At 34.2% G+C, this 27,280-nt stretch overlaps 2 protein-coding genes across 8 annotated transcripts in view; both read left to right on the plus strand.

The window, feature by feature from the left end:
• Positions 1 to 5,947, plus strand: part of LOC110019951 (probable glutamate carboxypeptidase LAMP1) — a 28,946-nt gene extending 22,999 nt beyond the window's left edge. Inside the window, exon 12 of the mRNA XM_020717857.1 lies at positions 5,903 to 5,947. Within this exon, the coding sequence (XP_020573516.1) occupies positions 5,903 to 5,947 (45 nt within the window). The remainder of the gene's footprint in view (positions 1 to 5,902) is intronic.
• On the plus strand, positions 2,876 to 26,499 carry LOC110028460 (DEAD-box ATP-dependent RNA helicase 47B-like). Of its 7 annotated transcripts, none has more exons than XM_020730334.1 (3): positions 2,876 to 3,004; positions 5,207 to 5,370; positions 19,617 to 21,443. In XM_020730334.1, exon 3 carries the CDS (start codon positions 19,654 to 19,656, stop codon positions 21,328 to 21,330), a length of 1,677 nt encoding a protein of 558 aa, XP_020585993.1. In that variant the 5' UTR covers positions 2,876 to 3,004; positions 5,207 to 5,370; positions 19,617 to 19,653; the 3' UTR covers positions 21,331 to 21,443. The 7 variants fall into 7 exon arrangements, with proteins under 7 accessions (XP_020585993.1, XP_020586001.1, XP_020586015.1 ...); XM_020730342.1 differs by having other exon boundaries at positions 5,207 to 5,351; XM_020730356.1 differs by lacking the exon at positions 5,207 to 5,370 and adding an exon at positions 19,362 to 19,438.
• Positions 26,500 to 27,280: the final 781 nt, after the last annotated feature.

Consider the following 27,280-nt stretch of genomic DNA (forward strand, 5'->3'; position numbering starts at 1 on the left):
TAGGGTTACGTGGGCGACTCGTACCTCTAAACTTTTGCTATTAACGAAAAAACCATCTTTTTCTTCATTTCTTTTTTTTTTCCTTTTTCTTTTTGCTTTCAGGGTTGACTATAGGTGGCGGTGGATAGGATATGTTAAAATCCAATTTGAATGCCATGACGGCAATTTTCATTTTAAAAAGAAAACGCGGCAGAAATATAACAAAATCTAGGCTTAATATGTTTTGGGGCAGCTGCAGTTTAATGAATAATTTACTGATAAGTTGATTAAAAATAATTTATTGATAAATTAGGTGCGGTGACTATTACAAATTTTTATTTTTTTTGGAAAAATAAGACCGTTGCCAGAAAGTTGCTATCACACCAAGATATGTGCGGTGTGGAAATGTTGTTTACCCAAACATGTTAGATACTTTTTCAAAACGTCACCGTACCAAATAAGCTATATATAACAGACCCTAATATTCCCATATTTTGAAGGCATCAGTTTTATAATTTAAAAAATTAAGGGGGGCGTTTGATTTGTTAATAATAATATGTTAGGTTCCTCTATGTAATTATTCCTATTTTAAAATAAAATGAATTATTAGGATTGAGAGGGAGTGTAAAATGATGTTGATATGATTATTGAAGATGACATATATCTTGTCAGGCACCCTTTTAATGCTTCCAATAATTTACTTTGTTATTTATATTTTATATATCCTAAAAATTTTAAATATTATGTAGTAATTGAACAAATTAGATCAACATGAAATGATTAAAAATGAAAAAGAAATAACAATCAACCCAAAAATACAGGTTTATATAATTTAATGATCAGACTGTATTTAAAGTAACTTAAATGAATTAAACCCTCCTCGAAGTCGAATCCCTCGCTACTCTCGCTCACACATTGCCAAGGTTGTACTCAAGCCGATTTGAGTCTAGTATATCATAGTTCAGATTTAGTTTGGTATAATTATAAGTTTTTCATGTTTAGTTTGTGCTTGTGTCTAGGTTTTATATATGGCTCGAGCTTGATTTATTTAAAATTTTCACTGTTTGACTTGATTTGTTTTGACAATTGAACAAGTATTCAAATGAGTTAATAAACGAATATCTTGATTTTTTTTATAAAAAATTCAATAAATAATTTTCAAATCTATCAGACATATTAATTTATCGATTATAAATTCTATAAAAATAAAATGTAACTCATCAACCATAATCATATTTTGATTAAGGGAATCTCTCATGGTCGTCCGATAGAATGATCAAGAATACTTTCCTATTTGTTGGGAGGCGTTTTATATACTATATAAAGAGAGTCTTACTCCATTTATGAAGGGGGGCTAAGAACTATAATTGAAAGAGGATCAGGAGAAGACTGAATTGAAGTATAGTGTTCTAGATCAAAGATCAAGTGTACACTATGGAATAATGAAGAACCTTGTCGAACAGCGATCAATGTTGTGAAGTAATGAAACACTGCGTGTGGTGGCGACCAATATTGCAGAGTAGTGAAGCACTATGTAGAGTAGATAACAATGTCACAAGAGCAACGAAACATTCTAGGGAGCAACTCGTTGTCTGGAACACCGTGCAGTGACAAACTTCGAGGATGATGCATCAAAGTTTTGTCAACTGCAACCAATTATGAGTGTTATACAACATACATATATTGTAACTACGTGATCTTTTTTTCGCTTGTGGGACACGAGCTCGTACCTGTACTTATCTGCTTATCTGACTATAGTTGATTATTTCTAACTGGGCTACATCCCGTGTTTTTTTTTTCTTCTCTAGTCTTTCCATGCAAAACATTATGGTATCTCTACCTATCACTTCTTTTATCCGAGTGTGTGTTAAATTTTTGTTCAAAGTTGAGACGATAATTCATTACTCTACCGCTAATTCTCCAGCACACATTAATTTTATTTTTAAAACATCAATTCTTGAAGGAGGAAAATAAAGATTTCAAAGCGTCAAATGAAATTTAAAATCTCTTATGTCATTATTTACTTACTTTTAGCACTCTAGCATAGCACTCAAAACATTGTTATTTATAAATTTAGCATCTAGTATTTTATTCTTTTTAAATCTACTAAATTGATTCATTTATGTGTGACAAGTTCAAATAATTGAGAAATTGATAATAAAAAAAAGCGAGTTAAGATTTTATCATGAATTTTGATATTTGAGTGAGACTTTGAAAAATAGATAAACAAGGGTGCTAAGTTTATCAACAAAAATGATTCGAGTGCTACGCAAGTAATTGCCTCTTAAGCATAAAATCTTGAAGTCTCCAACGCATAAGAGCTATAAATGAACCAGTGCACTCGCTGAATAACTCAAACTCGACAATTAATACTCGATCATATTTATTTATATCAACAAATAAATAAGTTTGAACATTTTCTTATAACACAAAAATTAAATGATTATATTCCAAAAATTAAATGATTAAATTTGAATATAGTTAAACTCGTTTATTAATGTTTACTAACAAATTCATTGGTTATTCAACTATTAAATTATTAAATACTTTATACATATAATATTTAAATAAATTTATTTTAATTAAAACTTACTTATCATTTATTTAATAATAATTTATTATAATTTAATATTAATATACATAAATATGTATATTTAATATTTTATTTCAATAAACTAATTCATTAATATTAATTAATTTTTATTTATTATAAGAGTATTTACTTTTAGTTGATATATTATTTTACTATTTAATACAAAATACTAATTTAAAAGTTACTTAATTATTATTATTTTTTATTTATAAAATAATTTAGTAATAATTTGAAGTCTAATTTTTAATTTTATTCAAACCCCAAAATTATATTTTCGACCATACTCGGCAGGATAATATCCCTGGCAATTACCATCCTCTTTCCCCCTCCTCTCCGGTCCTCCACTTCACCGCACATCAAATTGAAAGGATTGCATGACCTACTGCTCAATCGCAACGAGGGCGTTGGTAGGGTTTCCGGCAGCCAACCAAGGTATCGCCGTCGATTTCTTTCTACCCTGTCTCCGTTATCCCCGCATTTTATAAGGTATCCATGCTTACGTCTCCATCGTTCAAGCATCGGGCTCCTGGAAGGAGTTGCAGCTTCTGAGTTGCAGAGACTCCATTTATTTTTTACGCCGAGTGAATTGTACTGTTTTAGCTGAATCTGACTTATCTCGCGCCATATCTTCCTCTAGACTTCACAAGCTCTACGAATAGCATCCACATTTTCTTCTTTTAATCCCTCTCTCGCTCGGTTTTGTTTGCCCCTCTTAAAAATCCGGGTTTGGCTTAGTTGTTTGGATGCCAGTAGGATTTAAGTGAGTTTGGATTTGTAAATATTAATGGAGAAGATTTGGAAAACTGTTTAGTTATCTAAATCATAAATCCGGGTAAGTATTATAAAATTGTTTGTGTGCGTTTTAGAATGCTTGGGGATTTAATTGACTTGGGGGATATTAAGCTTTTTTTGCTGGGATCTGGTCCTTGTACACCAACCGAGTGCTGTCCAAGGACAAATAGAGAAATTCGGATTGCTTTCCACAACATCCAAAAGGGAAAATGTTGTACTTGTATTATTGCTGTTATCCAGACATTTTTGTGATTAGGGAAATTCAAAGATTGAATCTTGTATACAGCATTCTGAGATTTTCATTGAAACGTATTGATGTGAACTGTGGAAAAAGAGTGAAAACAAGAGAAGAGAGAGCTTGTACACCATGAACCAATGCTTGAGATAACTTTGTTTGATCAAGCAATGACAAAGGAATCTTAAAAAAAAGTCTTAAAATCTTATGAATCCGTTTTAGTATCTCATGGTGGGCTTACACATTGATATTGAGAGGTTTGCTATGGATCAATTTGGTATTAGGGTATTTTCCTTGTTGAACGGCACACACCAATTTACAAAATAGGGATATAAAGAGAAGGCTGAGCCATTTCTCGTTTTGGAGATGATTCTAAAGTCAAGAAAGAGGCAAGAACAAGAATAAAAGAGAGAAAGCTAAACAATGCAAACAATGTTTCTACAATGAGTCTAGTCAATTAGTTTGTTAGACTAACAGAACAAATGGCCACCATGGTTCTTCCTGCTTCCATGCCAAATACAAATATAATTAGAGAAATGAAGAATATGATAGTACTAACACCCAGCAAGGATGTGATCATTCCAGATAGAAGACAAAGTCTTTATTCCTTCTTATGATGGGATACTTTACACTTAGATTTTTGATGCATGAATTGACTAGTTAGAGAATTCACTTATATGGGTCTAAAACAAATGACTTTACTTTCACATTATTGAATTTAAGCCACTATACATTAGTATTGCTGAATTGCCATTGGAAAATGAATGATCATAGCTTATAAGTTCAATTAGATCACTTATGATTATGATTTTGGGCATTAAATCGTGGAAATGTCAAGAGAATTATGTTTTTTGAGGTTGTAACGGTTCCATTTCTTGATAGAGATTGTCTAGTTGTGATTCTCATATGACACTATTAAGATCGAAGTGCTTCCTATTAGTAGTGCATATGCATGATTGATTCATCAATCAGATATCAAATGAAGGATATCATGGCCTAGTTTTGAATTTTGTAAATCTATTTGGATCAAATTTGTTCTTGAATTCAAATTTAGACTTGGATTGAATATTGTTGTAATTATCCTTCAAGTTTGATCTTTATTTTGTTTGTTATTTGTAAATAAGATTCCATCTTTTGTGGTGTTTATTTGGGATTTGATGTGAACTAAGCCTTTGTTATATATCTATAAATAGGAAGTATTTTTTTGCAATATAATCTCAATCTGGATCTCTCACAATTATTTGTCTCTCTCTCTCTCTCTCTCTCTCTCTCTCTCTCTCTCTCTCTCTCTCTCTCTCTCTCTCTCTCTCTCTCTCTCTCTCTCTCTCTCTCTCTCTCTCTCTCTCTCTCTCTCCCAGCATTCAGCAAATGTCATGTCATTTGTTGGTAATATTCCCCCTCCAGCATTTGCTCTTTCTTGTAGTCCAAGGGCGTTGATTACCTGCCTTTTTTTTTTCCTTCTAAAGACTCCAGCTAACCGCATTTTTTATTTATGTTGGGTGCTGCTGTCCCTCTCCACTGTTTCTACAACACACTAGTTGCTAACTTTCTTTTGTTGTTACCTTTCTAAAGTCAACTCTTCTGTTTTGTTGTTTTTTTGCTGACAGGTCCCTGTGCATTAACTGTGTTTTCTAGGGACAAAATTAGAGAATTTTGGATGCTTTTATATAGCATTCTAGGGGATATCAACGGAAGATGTTTGATTTGAAGAGCCAAAAAGTAGTTAAAATCAGAGAAGTGAAGTCTTTTATGGTACGGAACAACACTTGAGGTACCCTTACTTAAATTTCTAAAATCATTCCAAATATGTTCTTGCCCCTTTCATTATGGGCTCAGACACACAACTTGAGAGATTTGTTAGGTAATGTGGAAATCCGATCCATCGAAATTTGATTAACTTCATAATTACGAATCTCATCTATTTTCTCACATATCGCTCACTTACCACATCATACCTACTGCTCACCTATCTCCCAGCTACCGCTCTCATTGTTTCTATAAATAACTTTTTTTGGCCTAAAGGAGAAGCGAAGTCAAGCAAGGTCAAGCCAAGTTCTCTTGAGAGCTAAGAGGAAGAGAGGAAGAGGAAGAGAGAGAGAGAAAGAGAGAGAGAGGAAGAGAGATTTTCTTGTAAATGTCGAGTCGTTCGACGATGTAATTCCTCTAAAAAATAAAATCCTCTGCAGCTTCGTGGGTGTAGGCAAATATTCGGAACCACGTAAATCTGTGTGTCGCTCTGGTGTTTTTTCTGTGTGCAAATTTTCTCATTTCGTTTTTCGTTTTATTGCCATCCTTTTTCACAGCAACTGACATCCGAGATTGGGTTTGAATCTAAGGAAGAACGATGAGCGGACACGAAGTGATGACATTGGAGATTGAGAAGTTCAATGACACAAATTTTGCTTATTGGAGGATGCAGATAGTGTACGTACTATATGGGAAGAAACTCCATCATTCGTTACTACGAAAGCAACCAAAAAAGATGGACGAGATGGAATTGAATCTGTTGGATCGACAGGTTCTGGGGGTTATACGATTGACTCTGTCGAGATCAGTTGCCCACAATGTCATTAAGGAGAAGCTATTGCGGATCTCATGGCGGCTTAATCAGGTATGTATGAAAAGCCATCGGCGAATAACAAGGTGCATCTGATGAAAAAGTTATTCAACTTAAACATGGTGGAAGGTGTGTCTGTTGCTCAATACTTAAATGATTTCAACACTATCACACAAATCAGTTGTCGTATGTTGAAATTGATTTTGATGATGAGATACGTGCGCTAATATTGTTGACTTCATTACCAAATAGCTGAGAAGCCATGATGATGGGAGTTAGTAATTCTGCAGGTAAATCTAAGCTGAAATATGATAATATTCGTGATTTGATTTTGGCTGAAGAGATGCGCAGGAAGGATTTTGGCGAGACCTCGTGTTCAAGTTCGATGTTGAATGTTGATTTCAGAGGGAGATCACATGACAAAAACTCAAACAGAAGAAGATCAAAATCAAAGTTTGGTCAGCAGACAATCTGCTGGAATTGGAATTGTGGCAAGCACATAAAAAAGAACTGCAGAAATTCTAAGAAGAAAGAGAATGATGGTGCTAATGTTGTAACTGAAGAAATACATGGTGCAATATTTCTGACAGTTCACAGTTTTGTTGATGATTGGATACTGGATTCAGGGCTTCCTTTCATACATCTTTCTGTCAGGAATTAATATGAAATTATGTTGCAGGTAACTTTGAGAAGATATATCTGGCTGATGGAAAAACTCTGGACGTGGTGGGGATGGGGGACCTTGCGATTCGTTGATATTGCACTCTTTAACAATAGCAAATGGACTTCGCAAAAGGTCAGACATGTTCCTGAGTTGAAGAAAAATCTTATCTCTATTGGGCAGCTCAATGAGGGTGGTCATTCGGTAGTGTTCTCAGATAGCACCTGGAAGGTTACCAAAGGAGCATTAGTACTGACTCGGGGTAAGAAAACTAACACACTATATATAACTACATGTTTACTCAGACGTGTACACATGAGTCAGAGGTGCATTATGGGGAAGCAGAAGAAGGTCAATTTTTTGAAAAGTGGTAGAGTGTCAAAGACAGGAAAACCAGACCTTGTACAGAAAAATGGTGGAGAACCACAGAGCTATGAAGGAATCTTGCGAGATGAGAATTCAAGCAACTGGGAGCTGACCAAGAAGGAGGAGACGAATTCCCTGCCAGAGAATCAGACTTGGAGCTGATATAACTTCCACCAGGGAAGAAGCCATTGCACAACAAGTGTGTGTACCGAGTGAAGACTGTGTTTGATGACAGTAAAAGGTGCAAAGCTGGACTTGTTGAAAAAGACTTTCAGCAAGAGCATGATATTACTCATGCAGTGAGAGTTATAAGCAGATACATGAGTAACCCAGGAAATGGAGGTACAAGGCTACGTTGACGGTGATATGTCAACTGAGGGTGTTACTCATGAGAAGCTGAAGTTGTGCTCAACTTCAGCTGGTCTTCTGACATGAAAAAAGGAGCTTTGAGTTGCAGAGGTGAAGAATATCATGTTTGAGGAAAAGGTCGATACAGCTAGTAGATGATGCAGCTAGTAGGTGATGCATTCAATGTCTTAGTCCCCAAGTGGGAGAATTGTTGAGTAATGTGGAGACCCGGTCCACTTCCTATTACGGCAGATTCATAGAAATCATCTCACCTACCGCTCACCTACCTCCCACCTACCACTCACCTACCTACCGATCTCATGGTTTCTATAAATAGTCTTTTTTGACTTAAAGGAGAAGCAAAGTCAAACAAGGTCAAGTTAAGTCCTCTTGAGAGCTAAGAGAAAGAAAGGAAGAGAGAGAGAGGAAGGGAGAGAAGAAAATAGAGATTTTCTTGTAAACGTCGAGGTGCTCGATGGTGTAATTGGTGTAATTCCTCGAATGTAATTCCTCGAAGAAATAAAATTCTCTGCAGCTCTGTGGACTTAGGCAAATTTGTCGAACCACGTAAATCTGTGTGCCACTCTGGTGTTTTTCTGTGTGTAATTTTTCTCGTTCCGCTTTTCGTTTTATTGTTGTCGTTTTTCACAACAAAGTTAGTTATAGATCATCCTTAGTTTGGCGGTATGAAACTATCTAAATCATTTATTTGGGTTCTTGATACTTTAGATGTCATGATTCGGCCCGAAGCTTGAAATTTTTCAAGACGACAACAGACGGTCGAACGGTGAAAGATTATATTTTTTCTATTTACATTTTATATAACTACCATTTAATCTTCCCAAAATAAATGAAAGAACAATTACTGAAAAGAAATAGTTAATACAATTAAATTTACCTTATTTGTGGTTGGTGGCGTCTTATGTAGATATTCCCTTCTCTATTGATCCTCTTTACATAAAATTTTATATTTTAAAAGTTTATGTTAAATATACTGAACCAACCAAAGACAATGAATATTCATATTCCTATACTACAATAACACAATTAAAAAGAAAATAATATGCATGTCAGTTAAACTTTAAATAAATTAGTATAAGAGCAGTTGATAATTTATATTTATGAATATGATTGATAAGGATATTTCAAAATTTTTATTATGTCATATGATATCGTTTTCATATCTATATTATTTTATATACAATCGTCATAGGAGCAGCATCTAAAACCTTACCAATTAAGATACTTCAATATCAATATCATTTTTCAATTACGTGCTCATGTACCTTAATTTTCTCTTTCTAGTATCATAAATGGGTGAACTTCATTACGGTCAATCATTCACATACAATCACATTGCGTTAATTAATATCTAATAATGATTATTTCATTTTCATTTGTATGATAGTCAATATATTTGTATAATATTCAATATAAATGATTATTTAAATAATGTTAAGTACGTGTCATTCCTACAATATGAAAAAAAAATCAATAGAATCATAAATCATAAGTATATAGCAATATAAGTATAACTATTAACAATAATAGTAAATGCATTTAATCTAGAAGTAAAAATATTATTATAGCATAAAAACACGAGCACTCACATTGATGTTAATTGATTTATTCTTTGATTTTTCTTTAACCTCAACACTTCTAAATTGATGCCTATAATAAACATACAGATTCATATTACTATGATTTAGTTATATTTTGTAATTATGGTGAATTATTTTTTACTTACTTATGTAAATTTTAATTAACTTTATTCTGTTATAAATGTGTATAAGCTAACATTAGTAGTTATAAAATTAATTTAAATTAAATAAATTAAAAAATAAAATTCAACTTATTGCCCTTGAGCTTCGGCTTGACTTCTTCTGCATTCAAAGCTACTCCTTCCTCATGCTGTCTTCCTTCTTGCTTTCTTAAAGCTCGGCTTAGTACTCCTGCTCCCACACTCTTCTCTTCTAGCCGAACCTTGCTCGACGAGAGAACTAATCAAGCACAAGCTTGTCACATGAACTTGCCTCTTCCTTCTTTCGTTCGGTTAGGATACGACTCCTATTTCACACAAGTCTACTCCCGCACGTTGTTGGGATTAATTATTATCATTATTATTATTATTATTTTCAGTTATTACATTGGATCTTTTTGATATTGCTTAATCATGAATTTATTTGCATGCTTAATTCAATCCCTGATAAACTAGGAGAGTCTCTTGGATCAATAAGCAATAATTGATTATTCTTGACTTTAAAACTCTCTAATATATACAATTGAAGCGCCGCAAGAATTCTCAAATAATCATTCAAAATTGACAATTCAAGTAGGGATAAATTGTTTAAGTCCTTCCATAGTATCTTTAAAACCATTACATAGATTTCACCAAATGAAAATTTTCTCTATCCCAAAAATTGAGTGTTTCAATAATTTTTTTTTTTAAATGCCTAATTCCATAACAATTAATTAGTGTTGTTTAGTCATTAATGTCGTTTGTCTTTTGCAAGATGTTTCTTATACAATATTACTGAATTCTTATTTACTGAATAGACATGTTGTGTACCATAGGCTGGAATATAAGTTTTTTTCAAAATTTTTAATAAGGAAGAATATTTAGTGTACATTTCAATTCTACGTGGAGCATGGTTGGCACTAGCGAAGGTGACCTTTTGACTATGCTATAAATTTCAGCATTTCATTTTCTTCATCTACGTTTTTTTAACGTTTTAGGAGTTTTAGAGTAGACATGGAAAAGGAAGAGATCTAAGAGAAGTCATTCGAGGCAGAATATGAAGAACAAGTATATCTCCTGCTAACCCAAACTGGAGCAGAATAGACCAATATCTTGGCAACTTAGATGATGTTAGGATACGAAGGACCTCCATAAAAAAATCTACCACATGTGACATTGGAGGTATACTCATAGCTTTAACCATTTCTTGGCGCAATTCATTCAAAAGATAGGGAGCCGTAATCTTGGTGGCTCTAACATCACGGCTAAGTCAAATAGCATGCTTAAACTCAGGACCATGGCCAATATCATGGTTCAAATGGGTGCATGGAACACATAATGCTAAATGCACCACATGTGACATTGGAGGTATACTCATAACTTTAACCATTTCTGGGTGCAATTCATTTAAAAGATAGGGAGCCGTAATCTTGGTGGCTCTAACATCAATCGGTTAAGTCAAATAGCGTGCTTAAACTCAGGACCATGGTCAATATCATAGTTCAAATGGGTGCCTGGAACACATAATGCTAAATGAATTCTATTTGGAGGTATATTTATAACCTAGGTTACGAATCACCACTATAGAGCATAGCCAACATAGGTGGCCTTGAAGTTATACTCATATCTTTTAACCATTTGTAGATGCAGCTAAAAAATAGGGTGCTGTAATTCAGGAAGAGTCAAATAGCATACTTGTACTTAGGATCATGGCTAAACTTAAAGCCCAAATGGATGTATGGAGCACATAAGGCTACATGTAGTCTACTTGAATATCAACATTAAATTTAAGAGGAAACAACAAAAGAATTCAAACTAAATTGCATTAATCGCTCTCACAAGGTTGAGGGTCAACTTAGCAAAAGGAGAGATGTTTTGCAGTTTGCTTTCAAGAAATTTTTTATAATTATAGAAGGGTATTATCAAGATGAGGGGATTATCTTATCCATAACTTATCTCAAACTTTTGACAAGAGAATAGCTATATGTTGTCATCTATATTTTCATGTTTGTTGTAGGGTTTTAAATGTATACAAATAGTAGTAGCTTAATTTTAGCCATTAGGTATTCTCTTTCTCCAAGATCAATTTTTTTTCTTTTTCTCACTCTTAACTTTTCTTGATAATATAAATGGAGCATAAATTGGAGCATCAAGAACACATGCAATGCATCATTAAGATCTACAGAAGAATATGAAGTACCACTCTAGCTTATGTTTGGCATTTTTTACCTTTATTAAAATCTCGGCTGTGCACCATAATTCCTCCTTTCTTTGCTTTCTTACAACACATCTCTCACTTTTCACTAACCATTCTCCATACAATCATGACAACCTAAACAATAGTTTCCTATTGCAAAGGCTTAATTCAATGACATTTAAAAGACCATGACAGCTCATATTCTTGATCTGTGAGACATTCTCATTTTATCTAGTGTTGGACATGAAGAGTGATGTTATTAGACCTAATATGATAACCCAATTAGAGCGCTGCAAATTTTTGATCTTGGCCCAACCTATGTAGACTCCAAGTTTAAGTTCATGTCCCTTAAATTTATAAAATATTAGGCCTGGTTCAAGTCAGGTGAGGGCCAACTTGAAACCTTAAAGTTAACCTATTTAATTAGTAGATTCTTGTTTCTTCCATCAATGACTCGTATCTAATAATAATTTTCATAGGTCAGTGCAAACAAATTTGGTCATCATGCCCATTTTATGTTTGATTGGCAGTAGCTCGATACAACTCAATTGCTTATCATATCGGATTGACTCGAGTTTTGGTTTAGTTTAGTTTTTTTTAATTTGAGATTTTCTAATTACTTGGTAAACACTTCATGTTTTGGTTGATAATTTGAATGTGGTTATTTTCATGTGGAACTCAATCTCTACGTATGAGCATGAATTTACTTCCCTACAATGGAGCCTTAATACTTGCTATAAATGGGAAGATGTTGGAATGTCATATTTGTTTTAGCGCCATGGATATTGAAATTGTGAGCAAATAAATCCAAATAGAATGTTGGGATGATCATGGGGACAATAATGCTGAAACTACATTTGAATTTGTATTGAAAATTTTGTCCTAGCGTTCTAGATCTTCAACAAAAATCGCCAGTCTCGAACTCTAAATTCAGAGAATGTCATGGGGCTCTTCTTCATTTTTTGGAGATCTTCAAAATCAAATGTAAGTAAAGTGGAACATTATCTTCATGGTAAATCAAAAAGGCAGTGACAGTTGTTTAATTTTTATGATCGATTGGAACTTGCAAGCAACCAATTAGGCCATTAGCTAGGTCATTTGTGGGTCGTGGTACATTAACTATTGGGAACTATATGAACAACAGTATCGTGGCCGATCAGTCGGCCATTGCCTACTTTTTCATGCTTGGGCACACAGGCCAAAGGGCTTCTTGAGTTGGACAAACCTCGGTTGGGCCTCAATCAACCACCCTTGAGCTTGCCATTATGAGCATTTGAGATTCATTTACGATTTTCTGATAAACAATTTTGTTCTCTCAATTCATATATGCCTCGTTATAATTTTCTTAAAACAAAGAAGTAGGTTTCAATTTTACATTGGATGTTGAGCTAAGTGTTGGAACTTTTATCTCTGTGAATCATTGCTACTTCTATTTGTGTGCGTGCGCATTCCTGTGTGCACTGCAAATGGGTGCGAGTGGGCATGCGAATAGGTATGTGCTTGTTTTGAATCAAAACAATATTCTTAGCTATAAAGTAAGGTTTTATGACAGTTGTTCCTCGAAGAGAAGATTTACAATTTGTTCTATAACAAGATTTCAATGACAAGATTTGCATGTTTCTCATGTGTTTGCTGTTTTCTTTCAATGGAGTAATACATTTAGTCAATATGCATGAGCTTTCAATAAGATTGCTTGGCAGTTATTGCATGAAGATAAGGTTGAGGACTTGTGCGTAGTTTTGTGTGGGTTCTTAATTAAAAGTAAATTACCCAATGTGTGATTTATAATTGATCTCTTAATAAGATTGAGTGATAATTTTTGCTCAAAGGGAAGCTTGATGACTCTAAAGTATAGCATATATAAATAGTCTTTATTGCCAGATATTGCTCGAAGTGAAAACTGATGACTGGTCTGTATTTTTTTTTTTATTTAAACAAAAAAATATTTGGGCCTATATGTAAGGTATAATTTGTCTTTCAACGAGACTGTCATGCCATGGCAGTTGTTGCTTGAAGAGAAAGTTCAGGACGTGTGTGTAGTGTGTGTATGCATAAATTTTTTAATTTAAATTAATATCTTTAGTTAGGATGTAATTTGTAATTGGGTTTTCAACAAAATTGCAATACCATTGCAGTAGTAGAGAAGGTTGTTTGACTTGTTCATTTTGTTGGTCTTCTTAAAATATCTGAATTTACATGGTAGAAGTTGTATGTTTTATTTTGGCTATTTTTAATTTATTTGTTATGCCATTTGTAATTTTATTATTGATCGTTGTTGAGTACAACATTTGAGATTTTTCATCTCCCGTTTATGTAACAAATGGGTCTTCTTTGCTAAAATGGCAATCAATAAAGTTTTTTTCAAGGAAATCTGTTTTTTTTTGGAAAATTAACCTTAATTTGTTGCTCAATACTATGGGCTTCGAAAATTTCGACCACTTCTCGATAAATCTCTGTTTTTTTTCTATTTTTGTTTGTTAAGAGAGCTTTAGAGGGTCAAATTTTCAGAAGACATATTAGATTATGGATAAGACACTACCCAGAGATTTTGGGCTCATTTTGTGAAGATTTTTTGATTTGGCGTTTGAGGTTTTCATAGGCGCAATCCCCTATGGTTAATTACCTTTCTCAATAACGGGAGAACGCTTTTGATTAAGGCTAGTCATTAAGGGTCTGTTTAGTACAGCTATTGATTATTTATAATCAGCTGATAAGCAAATTATTCTGATAATCTGCAGATTATCAAAATAAGTTGGTTTGCTGTTTGAGGCAGCTTATTCAAAACAACTTACTGGGAGCTGTTTTTGGATAAATGATCATTCTGTCTCTGTTTGGTTAAGTTGTTTGCAACATAACTAAAATTAGAACAAAAGTATATAATACAGAACCCAGAAATCTTCACAGATCAGTTCAAAAGATAACATATAAAAAGATAACATATAGTGCTCCATATAGTGCTCATACTCTCGTGAGTATCAGAAGAAACAAAAAAAAATTGTTAGATCCTGAAAAAAAAAACAACAAAAAAACATGCAGACGAAAATAAACGTATAGTGTACGAAATAAAGAAGGCTTGGTGGATCAACTGTCATAGATAACATTTGTGATTGACTCACTCAAAGCAGTCATCTCAGCCACACACTCAACGTCATGAACCCCAAATTTATTAGAGTCAATCTCATCCTCATTGACTGAAGGCCCAACCACAAATGCTGATGGTTCTTCAAAGACATCCAGTTGATCGTTACCGGCCATACTAAAGTTCGTATCTGAACGTGAATGATGTCTTCAGATGAAGTTATGAAGTATCATTGTTGCCACCACAATATGCACCTGCTTTTGAAATGCTTTGGAAATAGATATGACGACATATCACGTAGGATGACCCATTTCTTCTTCCAAATCTCAAATGTTCTTTCAATTACCTCGCGTAAAGAGGAGCGATGTTTATTAAACATTTTTTTTCTACCACAGATAGTGTCATTTGCTCTCTCAAAATCAGGAATATGGTATCTAGTGTCTGGATATGGCTTCAGATAGCCTCTCTGCATAGGATATCCAAAATCAACCAAATTGTATTTTCCTGTTATGAAATACACTGTTAATGACAAATAATATATTTGAGCTCTTTCCAAATTTTTCATTCTTTATTCAATTGGTCTCATTTTGTTTTTGAATTTTAGTCCGTCGTAATCCCTACCAGTCAATTCTTTAAACCTCTTCGTAATATTTTGTCAACCTTTCTTCGTAATATTTTGCCAAACTTCCTTATTAAAATGTTTGTTTGACCTATTTCCCAGTTCTATTTATTTAATACATTGATCACAAAAAAATATTTATTACTTCTTTATCCCACATAGCAGACGGACTCCCTTCATTCGCCTTAGACATGTTGGCACATAATGAACTTAAAATATAAGTACCAAGTAAATATTGTAAGTCAACAAAAAAATTATAAACATGATGCAAATTTCTTATAGGCTAACCATTTTAAAAAAACCATAAAACAACAATTCTTATATGTATGTCTAATCACTCCTTCCAAATTTTAAATTAGCGCATTCAAAAACCAACAATTAAAACAAGCATTTGCTTATTAGAAACAAAAAAATTAAGGAATGTCTATTGAAAGAAATTGAAAAAGAGGTCTATACTAAACGAACTATGCTTTAAAGGTGATTTCTAGCATGCAGTTCTATTGTTATTCTTAAAAATTAAAGCATAAAAGCATATAATTTATGTTCAAAAGTGGTGTTTTTTGAGCCATTCAAGTATCTACCTTCTTTTGACAAAGGTGAATTGAATATTCAACATATAATAATAGTAAACATATAATATTTTAAATTATAAAGTCTATCACTTGAAGCTTAAAGCTGATGGTGGGGAAATGAAGACGAAACCCGATCAAGATCCCATAGTTTCATTGTCTTAGATCGTCATGGTTCTTAATCTAAGTAGTCAGAGGAGGTAGTTGACCCAGCCCAACAGATGTATTCCTGTCAGCAATCATGGGTTGCAGTTCTGACTGTAATTTAATGGTGTCATTTGGCAGCAACCACCCTGTTAGAAGGTTCTAGTCGTAACTGTTATTTTATGGTATCCTTTGACAACAAAACCACATGAACAGAGAACTCGGGTTACATCTTTACTGACATGCAATTGTTTTGATTGTGACTATATATGTGCATTTGATATGACATTTGCTCTCTATGAGTTGAAGTCAATCAAAACTTTGTCAGTCTCGACAAACTGTTGCGGAGGACGAATAAATTTCACTTTTAGCTTTTAAGTGATTGAAATTTAGCTTGAAATTTAGTTGATTATTTCGAAAATTCTGATTTAAAAGATGTCTCCGGTTGAAACCCTAGATCAACACGACCATCATCAGTATTTTGAACATTTTAAAGGTTTATATTTAAAAAATGGGACATTTAGTTGTGTTAGTTTAAAATTTTCAAAGTATAAGTCTTGTTGACTCTTATCCTTATAGGCGGGAGGATCGGGCTAGGTGATTTGGAGTTTTTAATTCCTATTTTAAGAATTTAACATTTTTTTCAAAATTACTAGACTCGCCAACTCTAGTCTTTGCAAGGAGGATGATCAAACTAGTTAAATGTGGCTAACGACCATATCTTATGGACAAGGCTGTCTGATTTGCCCACGCAACATTTTCGAACTTAGTATTTGAGCATTCCATATATTGGTTGGAAAACATGTATAATTTTAACTTTATATATTTGAATAACTTAGAAGATTTTTGGTAACTTTAAGGATTTACACGATCATTTAAACTATGCAAAATATTAAAGTTTTGCATAATTGATTTATTTGCTTAAGTGTGTTGAAGCAGTTGTAGCTCTAGAGTATTCGGCCTATTATTCATATAAGTTTTAGAAATACAAATTTCAAAATATGACATTTAACTTAGAAGCAATCCCCAAGATTGGTATATGAGATCATTCAAAACTTTACATGCTTGCAATATTAGAGTTTTTTGAATTAAACAAAATTCCATATTAGGCTTTAAAAGGGTCTTTCTTTGTTTGCTAGTAGACACGTTGCGAATCCAATTGTTGGATTTTAAAATATTAATTTTTTTTCAGCATTTAAAAATAACATTTGTGTCTTAAATCTAACCTTAATTTATGATATTTAACATTTAAGCAAGCTCATAAGCTCCCAAATTTTGATATTTCATATTTAATTCAATTGCCAGCCCCCCTAAGCTTCATCCAATCAAGCTTGCCCCCAATTTATGTTTTAAATAAATCACATAAAGATTATTTTATATTAGAACATATATTTTTATTTGATCTTCTTCAATTATGATTGAATTTAAAGGAAAAAAAAAAAGTCTAATCCCATTAATTGGTGGGTTATCAAATTATTCACAAGCATCTATATGTCTACTATAAATAAATTTATTGTCTTGAAATGACTTGAATAATAATGTTGTAGATTATGTTAGCTTTTAATTCACAATTCATGTTTTCTTTATCTCCCTTATTTTATCATTTCAAAGTCCAAATAATTCAATATTTAATAATATTTGCAAGTTCAAAAATTTAATGATTTTGAATTAATTATAATTTCAAATCACTCAAAATTTCGACATCAACCCTCGTTAGGGGGGCACGGGAGAGTGTCAACATTCCCAATTATCTCAAAAATCGTTAGTCAGTATCACAAGGCACTACAATCAGGGAATAAAAAAAATATTTAACCTGCGATCTCAAAAGTGCGATGGGTCTTCAATATACTTGCAGAAAGCTTGCCCTAGCCACATCTTCAGGGGGTACAGGATCCTCTACCCTAGCCCTCATGATTCCGAAAGCTTGCCCTTGCCACACCTCCGTCCAAAGTTTCTCGATTCTTGCTCGAACTCTGCGGATTTCCAATTTTCATTATAGCCCGGATCACTCAATTTAGGGCCCGTTTGGGGGCAGCTTATAAGTTCGGGCGTCATTTAAAAAAGCGTTTTCAAAACATCGTCTTACCATTTGTTTCGCACGTTTCGCCAGCTTATCTGAAATCGCGTTTAGGTTTTTATACTAAACGCAGGTTTCGTGCCGAATAAGCAGCTGATCCTGAAACGCCTAAGCTGTCTCAAACGCTTAGAGGGAAAATATTTATGTGCATAAGACGTACGCAGCGCTGCGTGCGTCAGGGGTTATTCAAGGGATACAGGGGAGTTATATATCCGGGTTATACCCCTCTGTAACCTCCGTGTAACTCACTTGTAACCTCCGTGTAACTTATTTGTACCGGTGAAATTAAAGAAGCGCGGAACTTATTTGTAGGTTACAGGTAGTTTACAAAGAGATTATAGGGGGTTACAGATGGGTATAACCCCGATATAACCCCTGGACACAAATATTTTCCCTCTAAAATTGAGTGATCCGGTCTATTGTTAAAATTGGAAATCCGGGTGAGAATCGAGGAACTTTGGACGGAGGTGTGGCAAGGGCAAGCTTACGGAATCGTGAGGGCTAGGGCAGAGGATCGCGTGAATCGCCTGCTTGGGAGGCGCGGCAAGGAGGAGCACAAATCAGCGCAAGGCTAGCGTAGAAGGAAAGTCGCGCGTGGCTCAGGAGGCAAGAGGTTGGGTCTCGGTGAGAAATTTGGCGGACAGGGCTTCGAAAATATGGCGAGGCCTTTGACAATGCGTTTGCTACAGTGAGGTGAGGGAATCGTGCGTGAGACGGGGTCGGGGAAGAGACAGAAGGTTCGAGCGTATTTCCTGTGCGTGGTGAAGTACAACAGCGGAGATTGCGACAGAGCAAAGGTCTTCGGTGTAGGCTTCGGTTGTTTCGTCGTGAGTGAGGCAGGGAGACGAAATGTGCGCACAGAGAAGAAAAAACGACGAAGAAATACAAGTAAGAGCTTTACCTTTTTGTTGTGTGTGTGGATTTCGAACAGAAGGACGACAAAATGGAGAGGGATTTTGGTGGCTTCGAACGGTTCTTTTGAAGTGAGCGGGGAACGAGCGAATGAATGGCATTACCCTTGGTTCGTTTGCTTGTAACCCAGTAGAAGCGGGAGTTACTACGCATTCGAGCGGGCTTCAACAGGCGGGAAGGGTTAATTAAATTATTTTATTGTTTATTTATAGACTTTTTTATTTCTTTTCATTTAATCACGCAGGCAACTTAGATTTGTGTCCTGAAAATGATCTGGAGTTAGTAGAGCTCTTTAAGTTATGAGTTTGTAGAGCTCTTTATGTTTTTCAAGTAAAGAAGAAATACTTGTGTGTTTGGTATTTAGCTGACTCTAGAATAAGAATAGACTTGTCTTGGATGCAAAATAGTTTTTTAACTTTGTTAAACTTTGTAAATGAAATTCCTCAACTTCAGCTTTTTCCTGGAACTCATAACTGAATTGATTCTACCAAGAAGATTTCAGGCTAACAACTAACAGGAATTGGAACATACTGAGCTCACCGCGAACCTTATGCGGTCGCACTATTTTTCATGTGAGGAGCCTGTTTTTTGATGCAATGCAACCTTTGAATGGAGGAATACTAGTTTTTATTTGTCTTAATACTTCCTAATGATTTTTCATTCAAGAATGTAAATTCTTTTGCATGCATTATTTAGCTTTTGTTTTTTTCTTAGAATTTCACTAAAATTGTGAAATATGTTGGTTCTTAGAAAGGGTTCCAGTGATTCATTGGATGCTAAGTTCTCAATGGAAGCAGTAATTGGACATACACATAGAAGGTTGCTTGCATTTTCATCTACAAGTTTGTGTAGCTTTCATGGAAAATGCCCTTCCTTTGGTGGATTATCTATACATAACAGAGTTAAACTACATCATAATTCTTTGTTGAAGGGACGAGATGATCGTAACAATGAGCCACTTTCTCTCTCAAGCTTTGCCCTTAACTGTGAAGTTGAGACTCCAAAGAAAGAGAAAACTTTTTCACCTAGAAAATCAAACATAGCATTGAGAGTTTCGTCGGACAAAATAAAAAGAACTATGAAAAGTTCTGTTGAAATACAAGCACCATTCGCTGCGAAGTCATTCTTTGAGCTTGGTATTTCTTCTCTGCTCATTAAACAACTAGAGAAAGAAGGTTTGAATGTACCTACTGAAGTCCAGTGTGCTGCTATTCCTACGATTATAAAAAAACATGATGTTGTCATTCAATCTTATACCGGTTCTGGAAAGACTCTCGCTTACCTTCTCCCCATTCTTTCCTTGGTTGGTCCTTTAAAAGAACCTAATGATGAGGAAGAAGTTGAATTTAACCCAAAGCATGGCATAGAAGCAGTCATTATTGCTCCTTCAAGAGAGTTGGGCATGCAGATAGTTAGAGAGGTGGAGAGATTACTTGGTCCCCCGCTTAAAAGGTTTGTTCAGCAGCTTGTTGGTGGTGCAAACCGTTCAAGGCAGGAAGAAGCTCTGAAGAAGAATAAACCGCTTATTGTCGTTGGAACCCCTGGTCGCATCGCAGAGATATCAGCAGCCGGAAAGCTTCACACTCATGGTTGCCGTTTTTTGGTTCTCGACGAAGTTGACGAGCTCTTGTCTTTCAACTATCGAGAAGACATGCATAGAATACTCGAACATGTTGGAAGAAAGCCTGGTGCAGCTTCGACTATTGTTCTCGGTCCACTGGCGAAGTGGTCGGAGCGGCAAACCATAATGGTATCGGCAACGGTTCCGTTCTCTGTTGTACGAGCGGCAAGAAGCTGGGGAACAAATCCTTTATTGGTTAGAGCCAAAGGTGTTGTTTCTTTGGATTCCCTCTCTGCTTCTGGAGTTAGCTCAATAGCTTCCGCTTCGGCCACTAAAAACTCAGTAACTCAAGCTGCCATTGGAAGCTTGCCTCCTGGTTTGAATCATTATTACTGTGTTAGCAAGGCACAGCACAAAATTGACACTTTAAGAAGATGCATTCATGCTTTGGATGCAAAGATGGTCATTGTCTTCATGAACCACACAAAGCCATTGAAGGACCTTGTTTTTAAACTGGAAGCAAGGGGAATAAAGGCAGCTGAATTACATGGAAACCTCAGCAAACTCTTAAGAACAACCACCCTAAAAAATTTTAAGGATGGTAATATTCGAGTATTGGCCACAAATGAGCTTTCAGCTAGGGGATTGGATGTGCCAGACTGTGATCTAATAGTGAACTTGGATCTTCCTACAGATTCGGTTCACTACGCTCACCGAGCAGGTCGAACTGGAAGACTTGGCAGGAAAGGTACTGTTGTTACAATATGTGAAGAGCCAGAGGTGTTTGTGGTGAAAAAGCTGCGCAGGCAACTGGGGTTAGGGATCCAGTTATGTGAACTTTCAGAAGGGAGGCTTGTTGCATGCAAGGAGGAAGAAGATGATAAAGCAGAGGCTGTGAGTTGAGTGGGTTCTTCCTGCTGTGCCATTTTATTTGACGGTAAGGGAAAAACATGTCTTTTGTTTTTATCTTTAAAGATTTAGATGCATACCAAACAATTCTTATGTATTTACACGTTAACAACTAAATTTCAATTTTTACATACATACCACATTCCCTATGCATGAAAAAGGCATCTCTCACTTTGTAAAAGTTAAAATTATGTATGATTTTTTTTTTTTTTTTTTTTTTTTTTTTTTGGAAAAAAATTTTTGGTGGGATTAAATTTAAATGTAAAATATAAACTTTAGGTGTTCTGTAAATACATAAGGATTGGTGGTATGTATGTAAATGCCCCTCTTATCTTTTGTCATAAAATGCCATGGATATTGGAGACAAACATCCTTTGCTATCTGGATTGTAGAGATTGTGAACTAACTCTTGATGGTAAAATTATTATTTTTTGTTCTAAAATTTATATTTTCAACTTTGTTGAATTATGCGATTATAATCCTCATATAAAATCAATGATCGTTTAAGATCTGCTAGAGTATCAATTAGAGGGGCACTTCATGATTTTATGTAATATAAGCTTTTCAATATATCATGCAATAAAGTGAACAACTAGTAGTTAGCATCGTGTTTTCATTTTTAAACATACAGGCAATAAATTAGAGGGCAAAAAAAAAAAAAAAAGAAGATAAGACTTGATTGTGACAATTTGTCTAATCTTTTACTGACGTCATTGTTAATGTCTTCATCTTGCATTAAATCTTGTGACTCCTCTCAACTTTAAACTTCCGTCTTACTCTACCCAGGAATTTTCCATGTCATCTTCTGGTTGACCAAGGTTACTCTACTCTAGTGTACTTCAAGAACACTCTAGGGCACTAACTAACCCATGAAGCGCTCAGCTGAGCTTAATCTAGCATACCTTAGTACACCTTAGTATGCTATTGTGCTCAACCTAGCCTCATGAGCACTCCATCTGACCCAAAACCATCTTGCCGACTTCTACACACAACCCAAAATAAAGACTGATCTACCTCACCCTGAACTACCTCTAAAAGGCCTACTACTACAGCTTCGATCTCATGTTGTCCAAGTTCAAATTGTTGTCTAGCTTTTAAATCATTTTCTATTGGTCATCTCTTAATGTGCTCTATACACCCAATATGGTTAAACCTAGATCTTGACCTTAGTTCTTTGTTACCCTAACTTGTTGTAGGCCCATCGTGAGTCAACCTTTGATTCATAGGTTAAAGCCTTTCCTAGTCATTCCTAGTCCATACAACATATTTAACCCATTAGCCAACTAACTTGTCTAAACATTTGGCAACTTTACCCCACTCCAACTTACTGTGCGTTTGTTTTTGGCTTTTCGGACCACGTTTACGGTTTAACCGCGTTTCTTGTCGTCTGATTGCAAGTTTGTTTCGGAACAATGTGTTTGCCGCGCAGTAGAAAACTAGGATTCACGACCGCAAGCCTCTCCCAGCATCCGCTTTTTGGTTTTTTTCGATTTCAGTTTCACCTACGCCTCGTTCACAGGGAATGCCAAATAATAGTGATCTCATGAATTATGGTAAAGGTGTAGTGTTTTTTAGAATCTTTTTTAAAAATACTGACTGCTCAAGTTCCATGAAATTTTAAAACGGACATTAGATTAAATTTAATTTAGCAAAATAAAATTATAAAAAAAAAATGTTGATATAAAGCCAATCATCTGTTTTGACGTTAATGTGGCATTATATTTACATACATACCACCCACTTCTTATATATTTACATATTGAATACCCAAATTTTAACAGGTCACCTTAGTTATACATGAAAAGATGTATTTCATTTTTTTTTAATTAAAATGATGATTTTTTTTATGTGATATGAATGATTTGGATGATATAAATGTAAACAAATCAAGTAGGTTTTATATATGTAAATACATAAGAATTGGGTGGTATGTAATGTATGTAAAAGCCCCTAACTTATATCTAATTTTGTTAATATAGCCAGTAATCATAATTAATAACTTGTATTCCTTTATATGTTATCAGGAAGGAACAAATAAATAAATTATTGTCTAAACCTGATTGCACGGGTTCATTGGATGATCAAATCACTTTATCCTTAATGATTGTTTTTGTCCCTCTCATTATCTCTTGCAATTCTTGAATCTACAATTTAACTGAGTTTACTTTTTTTTATTTTTTTCTGTTTAAATAATATAATTGAATATGAGAAATACATGCATCTGTAAAAACTATGAATTCTATATAATATGAGTAGACTGATATTTCAGATATTTATCCACAAAATACATTTTAAAAATTTTATTTTTCAAACAGGTCTACTACTTCTAGAACACCAACTTTTAAACAACAGATTTTTCACAACAGCTTATGAACTGAGATTTAATACAGCCACAACCGAAACAAACATACTATTAGTGGACTTGATGAGGAAGCATATGGTCAACCTTTCTAGTCAACAATCCATCCTAATCAACCATATAAAATAGAACTTAACCTAATTTTCATATTTGGGATCTATCCTTGATTATGTAGGGAACTTAGCCTAGCCTAGACTGTAAACTGACTTTTTAAATCATAGGAATCCGCTTAGTCAACCTAATTATCTTAACCTTAAAAGCATGGTTTAAACTCGAGCTAAAATTTTAGACTGAATCATGCCCATAAAATAGTCGGATAGTTTAAAAAGGCATTCGAGACCTTGAAGCATCTAGAAATCACCTCGCGGCATATGCATTTAAGACCCGGGCAAGGTTTATGCTTGTTTTATTTGAATTGAAATTTTATGCTTTGACATACATCTGAGGCTGGATGCCTCGATTCAAAACCTAATAAAATTATTTTTTTTTGTTATATTAAATACTTAATAATATAACTTTTATTTCTTAGATTAAATTTTATGTTATAATTGTGAGACTGGAATAAGAGAGAGCGCTCTAGTTTGGTGACATTGTCTGTGCGCAAATGATGAGTAGGGTTGCTTGCATGCTAGTGGGGGTTTTGCATGCGTGAAGGCCATGGTTATTTTGCTACTACATGAAGGCTATAGAAGTTTTTTTTGTTCTTTTCAATAAATATTTATCTTTTTGTATAGAATATTTTGGCTCCCAATCCTCATGAGATGTTGAAATTATAATTGAGTGCTTATTTTGAATCTTATTTCATACTTCACTTTAGGTTAAGGTTTAAGATTAAAGTTTGCATTCTTTTTCTTATAATGTAATTTTGTGTATGATGAACTGAAATAATTTGTCGATGGCTCATGACATATGAATTCATTTAAGGCTTATGTCTTTAACCATTCAGAGCTTACACTTCACCTCACTCAACAAAAATGCCTTGGTTCTTTGTTTCACCTTTTTCAACCCTGAATAAGTTAGATATCGTAGTGGATAAAGTGTAAAATGTTAAGAATTGATACTTCTTATGGAATCAACAAATCTCTAACATTCCAAAACCTGCTAGCAGCCCCAAACCATCCAAGAGAACTTGGGAGAATCTTGAGGAGGCCAAATGTCTAATGGAGTAGACCTCTATATCTGTTCTTACATACAGTTAGGATTGTGTTAATTTTGAATAGCCTATTTTCACCAAAGATAGCTTGTTGAAATCCATTCAATTCCAGATAAGCTTTATTTGAAATAAAGTTTGAGTTACTAGTTTATTGAAGTTGATAGATCACTAACAATTTCATAATTAAATGCCTAATGAAATTTTTTAGTTTCATGATTTTAAAATTGATTAAAATAAACTTTTTTAGAAATTTATATTATATCAATATTTCCTTGGAGTTATTATTGATAGATACCTTGAAGAATACCCACTTCACTATTTGGCTTAAAAGTACACAATTTATCCGGATTAACCTTGAAACCATGTGGATTACTTCTCTTTAATGAGTTTATTTGTTTATTAATAAATACATATTATGCAAGTTGAAACCATGTGGATTATATCCCTAGCTTTTTATCAAGAAGTATTAATTGGAGCTTCACACACATTACATCTACGAAATTATTAAATGTTTATGGTGATATTTTTCTTGAATCTATCATTGCTGATATATTTATGTCTATCATGCATTTTGGGATCCTTGCTGTTAGCATTATTGGACTTAGCTATCTTGCATTGCAAAGGTGATGAAGCTTTCTGTCAGCTATCTTTTATGTGATTTTATGGGCCTTGTTTTTATTTTTAAGTTAGTGTAGGTTTTTTCATATTTACTTTTGTAATAATAATTTGGAATTTGGGGCATATATACTTTTGTCTACTGTTTTTCTTGATGCATATTTTACTCAAGTTACATACATACCACACAATTCTTATGTATTTATATGTATCTAACGCCTCAACTTTCATATCTAGATTGATAACAGTAGTGTTATAAACATATGCATGAAAATATATATTTCATCATTAAAAAGTTGAGTAATAGTAATATTTTTGATGTTATATTGAACATTTGAGCTTGTTATGCATGTAAATATGAAAATTTAGGTGTTAAATATGTAAATACATAAGAATTATGTGGTTTGTATGAAATGCCCCTTTACTCTTTTATACATATAAAAACTGCAGCAACAAGTGTTAAGCGCAATGTCACCTTAAAATGTCACTTTAGTTGCCATTTTGTGCATTGTAAAGTTCTGTCAATTGTAATGTTTTGTAAATAGTGAAGTTTGCAAGTGTTAATCAATGCAATTGCTCTCTGTTGAATTGGTAAAGTCTGATATTATTTTAGCTATAAGAAAAATACAAAATGAATGAGAGAGGCGAGTTCATACATGAGCAAACGTCATTTATACTATGCCTTGCAAATTATTATATTGAATGAGCAGTTATTCAAAGTTCAGAGCATCACTGTTGCAGTTGGTCTCAATTATATTGCATTTTTTAAGTTCATTTTCAGTATATATTCTTAATTCGTCAGATTTAGGTGATTTTCAGATCTCCTGTTCCTGTCATTAATTGGCCAATGTTGGCCATCGCCAAACAGTGCTGCTGCTTGTCCTTGTCATGATCGACAACAGCCAGTCGACATCGTTGGTCACCACCGCCAACCACCTATCGCCACGGTCCCCTCCTATCTGCATCGCCATCGACCGCCACTGCTGCTTGTCGCCCATCATCATCATCCGTCGTCCGCCTCTCCTTCCCGTCTCTAGTAATCGCTTCCCCCCTCCATTTTTTTCTTGATTTCATTTTTCTTCAAACTAAATATAAAAATATAATCTATTGTATTTAATTTATAGCAAATCAAACAACTCTATAACATTCTAAAGAGCATGTTTGGTTTTGCGAAAAAGTAATGCAGCGTTGAAATAATATATTGTATTTGAAATAATTTAGAGGAGTTTGATTTAGCGTAAAATAAATGTTGGATTTTACGTTTCATTTCTTTGATTTGAAGAAAAATGAATTCAATGTAAAATAAATCCAGTAATGTCGGGCTAGCACACAGTTCGACGTGATGACTGGCGGTGGTGGCATATGTGACCATGACGGGGAGGCAACTGGCGATAGTGGCGGCAGGCGGCAGGTGGATGCTCTTTACACGAATAATTTTAAGTTAATATACCTCACCATGTTCTTTCAAATTTCTCTAGGTGATTTAGGGGATTTTGGTTCACTTAATTTGACTCGATAAAATGTACGTCAACTGAACAGACTTGAGGTGTTCACAGTATAAAGTGTTTCCCAAACTGTTATGCAATAGTCGTTGCTTGTTGCAAAAAACATTTTCATGTCATAAACTTTAGGGGTATTAAACAAATATTTACATAAAATTTAAGGGGATTTACATGCATACAACACCTTACAATTGCCATGTATTTACTTTTTTTATTAGTATTTTTCTTTAGTCAGATATTCAGCGATAATTTTAATTTAAATAATATGATAATAAAAATTGTAATGAAAATATAATTATAATTATATTAAAATAA

Source organism: Phalaenopsis equestris, unplaced genomic scaffold (assembly GCF_001263595.1).
Source record: "Phalaenopsis equestris unplaced genomic scaffold, ASM126359v1 Scaffold000002, whole genome shotgun sequence".
NCBI classification, from domain to species: domain Eukaryota; kingdom Viridiplantae; phylum Streptophyta; class Magnoliopsida; order Asparagales; family Orchidaceae; genus Phalaenopsis; species Phalaenopsis equestris.